Source organism: Apium graveolens, chromosome 2 (assembly GCF_009905375.1).
Source record: "Apium graveolens cultivar Ventura chromosome 2, ASM990537v1, whole genome shotgun sequence".
Classification (NCBI taxonomy): Eukaryota; Viridiplantae; Streptophyta; class Magnoliopsida; order Apiales; family Apiaceae; genus Apium; species Apium graveolens.
In genome coordinates, this window is record NC_133648.1 from 307247131 (window position 1) to 307251760 (window position 4630).

The 4630-nt window shown below is 42.4% G+C and overlaps 1 protein-coding gene across 1 annotated transcript; it reads left to right on the top strand.

Annotated features, from left to right (window-relative positions):
* Positions 1-889: 889 nt before the first annotated feature.
* Positions 890-1276, top strand: LOC141702948 (uncharacterized). Its single transcript, XM_074506533.1, has one exon. It carries the CDS (start codon positions 890-892, stop codon positions 1274-1276), a length of 387 nt encoding a protein of 128 aa, XP_074362634.1.
* The last annotated feature ends 3354 nt before the right edge of the window (positions 1277-4630 follow it).

Sequence of the window (4630 nt, forward strand, 5' to 3'; positions counted from 1 at the left end):
AATAGAGGTGATGTAAGTAGATGAGGCTCCCAAGTAAACATGGATGATGCTCATTCTTGCCTATATTCACAAGGGAACACTTTCTGAGGATAAGTTCAAGGCTCGGCGACTCCGCTACCAGGCTGCAAGGTATGTGGTCTATGATGAAATATTGTATAAGAGAGGCTTCAACCAACCGCTGCTCGGATGTATCGATGAAGAAGAAGGGAATTACATCTTAAGGGAGGTACATGAAGGAATTTGTGGTAATCACTCGGGGGGTAACTCGTTGGCGATGAAAGTTCTACACCAAGGTTATTATTGGCCTACGATGAAAGAGGATGTCGCGAACTATGTTAGAGCATGCGATCGCCGCCAACACTTTGTGAATTACTGATCTATGCCAGCAACGCTCTTGACGCCTATGGTGATCACATGGCCATTTGTCATGCGGGTGATTGATCTTATTGGAGAATTACCCAAGGCTAAAGGAGATGCCAAGTATGCAGTGATTGCGGTTGATTACTTTACTAAGCGGGCAAAAGCTATGCCGCTGGCGACTATCACCGTGAAGAAAATTAAAGATTTTGTCTTCAATTCCATTATGTGTAGGTTTGGAATTCCTTACAAACTTGTTTCTGAAAAAGGAAAGCAGTTCGATTGCATGGAGTTGCGACAGTTGTGTGAGGATTTGAAGATTAAGAAGGAATTTGCAGCGGTCTATCATCCTCAGAGTAATGGACAAACAGAGGCTATAAATAAAATATAAAATCATACCCTCAAGACCAAACTGGAGGAGCGCAAAGGGAATTGACCTGAGGAACTCCCAAAAGTGTTGTGGTCCTACAACACTACTCCAAGATCTACCACGGGAGAATCTCCCTTTATGCTCACTTATGGGTACGAAGCTATGGTTCCCGTGAAAGTTGGTTCAGGATCACTTCATAGGGATCATTACCAAGAGGAAGATGCAGAAGATAACCAGAGGCTTCACTTGGACCTTTTGGAGGAAACAAGGGAGAATTCCCAGTTAAGGCTCGCAGCATACCAACAGCGTGCTGCAAGGTACTACAACAAGAAGGTAAAGAGACAACTGTTGAGGGTAGGGGATTTGATGCTCATGAAGGTAATTCCAAACACAAGAAATCCCCAGCACGGAGTATTTGAAGCTAATTGGGAAGGACCATACAAGATAAAAGCAATCTTGTGGAAGGGGACTTATCATCTTGAAGACTTGGAAGGGAAGTTGGTTCCGCGAGCATGGAATGCGGAGCATCTCCGAAAGTATTATCAGTAAGGCGCGGCTTTGGTCCCTTACATATCATGTTTACATTTTCAGCTATATACTTAGGGCTATTCCTGAGTCATAGACTAGAAGCAATAAAATTTCTCCTAGCCTAGGGGGTAGTGCATGTACCATCTACCTTAGAACTAGTTGAAGAATCATATTTTCGAATAAATTCCCCACAGAGCATAGTAGTCGTGGGACTGGTACACTTTTGACACTCAAGCACATTATTTAATATAGACTTTGAAAAAATTGCCAATGGTTATTTCGTTGATTTTATAGACCATTCGACGCGTGCTCATGAGAAGACGCGTCTTCATCTATGACGCGCCCTTACAGTGTAATCCTTGGTTTACAATGTTAAGGAGATGGCAGGAACATGACTTGTAAAGGTGTAGGTGAAATGCGGACGCGTCTTGAGCAGAGGATGCGCCCATCATATAATTTATCAAATGAAATTATAAAAATAAAGCAAACATATGCATGAAAAATGATGCCATAGGCATGGGTAATGTAATTTATTTTCAGATAAAAGGATGACACGCCCTGGCTCAGGACGCGTCTAGATTAACGTCAATCACGGTATTACTTCGAGTTATTTCGAAACACTTGCCTTCTAAAATTAAGGGTTGACGCATCCGTGAATAAGGACGCGCCCATATTTTGTACGTTGCATAACAGGAATAGTAGAGTGTGTAGAAATATTTTGTTATGCTAAGGGAAAAACTTAAAGTGCATCATCCAGGAGTTTTGATATAGTTAAAGTATGAATACAACTTGCAAGGCTTAAAAGGGACCTGCACCCTTGAGATAGTTCAGGAAAAGTTCATAAATAAATATAAGACGCGTCTTAAGCAGGAGGCGTGTCCTGAGGCTTGTCTTGATCTTTTGCAGGAAAAGGTGGAGGCTGGGATTGAAGTGGAGAAGGTGCAGGGGACGCGTCATCTTTTTCTAAGCCTAGGATGATCCTTTTGTCCTTAATGGAATTTGCAGCTCTGCCCTTGAAGTCAGTCACCCATTTTTGGGTATCTTCGTCAAATTTGAAAAAAGTGTATTCTGGGTCATTGGCTATGAACCCAGAACACCATTCTTCAAAGCCAGCTGCAAACCCATTCTGATATACCAGTTTCTTCTCTTCTTTCCAACCATGCATCCTATCATCATTTAGAGTGTCAAGTTCCAATTGCATGGTGGAGTTTAGAGTAACCACGCTCTCCATTGCACTCTCCATAGAGGTAACCTGGCCCTCAAGGATTGCCTTCTCGCCCTTAAGACGCGCCTTGTTTTGCTTTAACTGAAGGATCTCAGCATCTTTTTCTTTGGTGAGCAATGTAATGCTCTTTTCCAGAGATTTGATTTTCAGCTTGACTTTTTGCAGTGTCAGTGACAGCAAGACGCGCCCTAAGTCTGGAAGCCATGTTAGCATTTTGCCTTGCGTACAAATGAAGCTCAGCCGCTACGCTCACCATAGCTTGCTCAGTTTGCTCCTCTGTTCTAAAAGTACAGCCCCTCACCTCATCCTCAGTAAAAGTTCCAGATGAGGACGCGCCCAGATATCTGAGGACAAAAGATTGGTCACCTGGAACTATTTTCTAGCGCTTAGAGGGTGCGTCCTCCCTGTCAGTGATGTTTACCACAATAGTATCAATAACTTTTGGTGGAGGAGAGGGAACCACAGCAGGCGAAGGATCCTTAGTTTTTGGATTAGGTTTTGCAGAAACAGGCTTGGTCCTGGCTTTCAGCTTTTTGGAGGCCCCAATAGCAAACCCTTTGGGAAGAGACGTCATATCTGTGAAATAACATGGAAAATATTAGTCCTAGGCGCGCCCAGAACAGAGGATGTGCCCTGCTGATAATAAACTTATAGTAATGTGGAAATTGACAAGTATTATGACTTTGATTAAAAATTGGGATCCTAGACGCGTTCTGAGTATTAGGGTGCGTCTTAGAGGAACTACGACAGCTTACATGCTTGATAAATGGAGACATAAATATGTTAGTGAACATCACAATTACTTATAATACTAGACGACGCGTCCTGTATATATGTCAGGTAAAGTAAAAGCTATGTGTATGAAGATGCATGTATGACGCGTCCTAAGTCTATGACGCGTCCTAAGTCTATGACACATCCTATATGTGATAATTCTTACCCTGTTCTAAGTCTACTTGTCTTCTAATGTCAAGATGGACCAATTCTGTGGTATTAAGCCCCTTAGCTTTTTCAGAAGTTGTGAGGACGGGTTTTCCATTGTAAAAGTCACAGTATTTACAAATATAACCAACCCTTACAGACAGAGCCCCAATTTTCTTAAGGTTGGCTTCTGTGATCATCTCATTGAGGTTGAAATGCTCCTCAGCATACCTAAGCACCTTATCTGCTCTCTTTTTTTTTCTTCCCTGTTAGCTCTTTTTGAGTTCTTTTATCTAAGGAAGAAAGATGAGGATTATCAAAAAGGAAAAGTAAAAGAGTTAATAAACGGGAAGACGCGTCCTGATTAATAGGACGCGTTCTGGGAACATCACTTACTTAGTTTTAAGTTAAAGCGAATGTGAGCTCTTTTGATATCATAAATATAGAAAAAAGGTTATTTCTAGTCACTCTTGTGGCTCACCTTGCCTTCATTGAAGCCCTTGTTATTTAGCCACTTGTTGACGACAAAGAAGTGGTAACCAGGGATAGACTTCCTAATGCTGAAGAAGTAGCTAAACTCCTTCATGGAGGGCGCGCCAAACCCTAGGTTGTGGTACATGATATACAAGGCCGATACTAACTTGTATGAGTTTGGGGAAAGTTGAACTGGAGCAACGTCATACCACTTTAAAATTTTCTTGATGTATGGATGTAAGGGCGCGCCCGCACCCAAAGAAATGAGTTTTGGAGTAAGAACCATTCTAGGGATCCTCAGATTCTCTATGTTAAAAATATGGGGCATCATCATTCTAAGAGGATGCGCCCAGATTCCCTCCATATCGTAATATTTCATGGTCCATCCAATCTATAGGTCTGTTGTAGTAGATTTCATCCCAACACAAGTTAGTTTGTGTTCTTTCTTCCTCCAGACATTCTTCTCTGCCTCAGGGAGATCTTTGAGCTCTTTCCAGTCAAAATCAAGCTCTACATTTCTTGGCTCCCAATGCTCCAGTGGAGAGACAGATTGTTGAGGAGAGATGGGGTATTTTTCAGGCTCAGGCGCTCTTTTCTCAAACTCACCCTCACTGTGAGGAGAGGGCGTGTCCTGAACAGGAGATGCATCTTGAGCGGATGGGGATGCGCCCTCGTCAGAGATGATTTTATGTTGTTGAGATTTACTAGAAGAAGGGATGATCTCATCATCAGTCCAATCTTTGATTGCTTGGCTA

Bases quoted from the DNA above. Each gene is read 5' to 3' on its own strand.
- LOC141702948 (XM_074506533.1), top strand. From the start codon at position 890: ATGGTTCCCGTGAAAGTTGGTTCAGGATCACTTCATAGGGATCATTAC.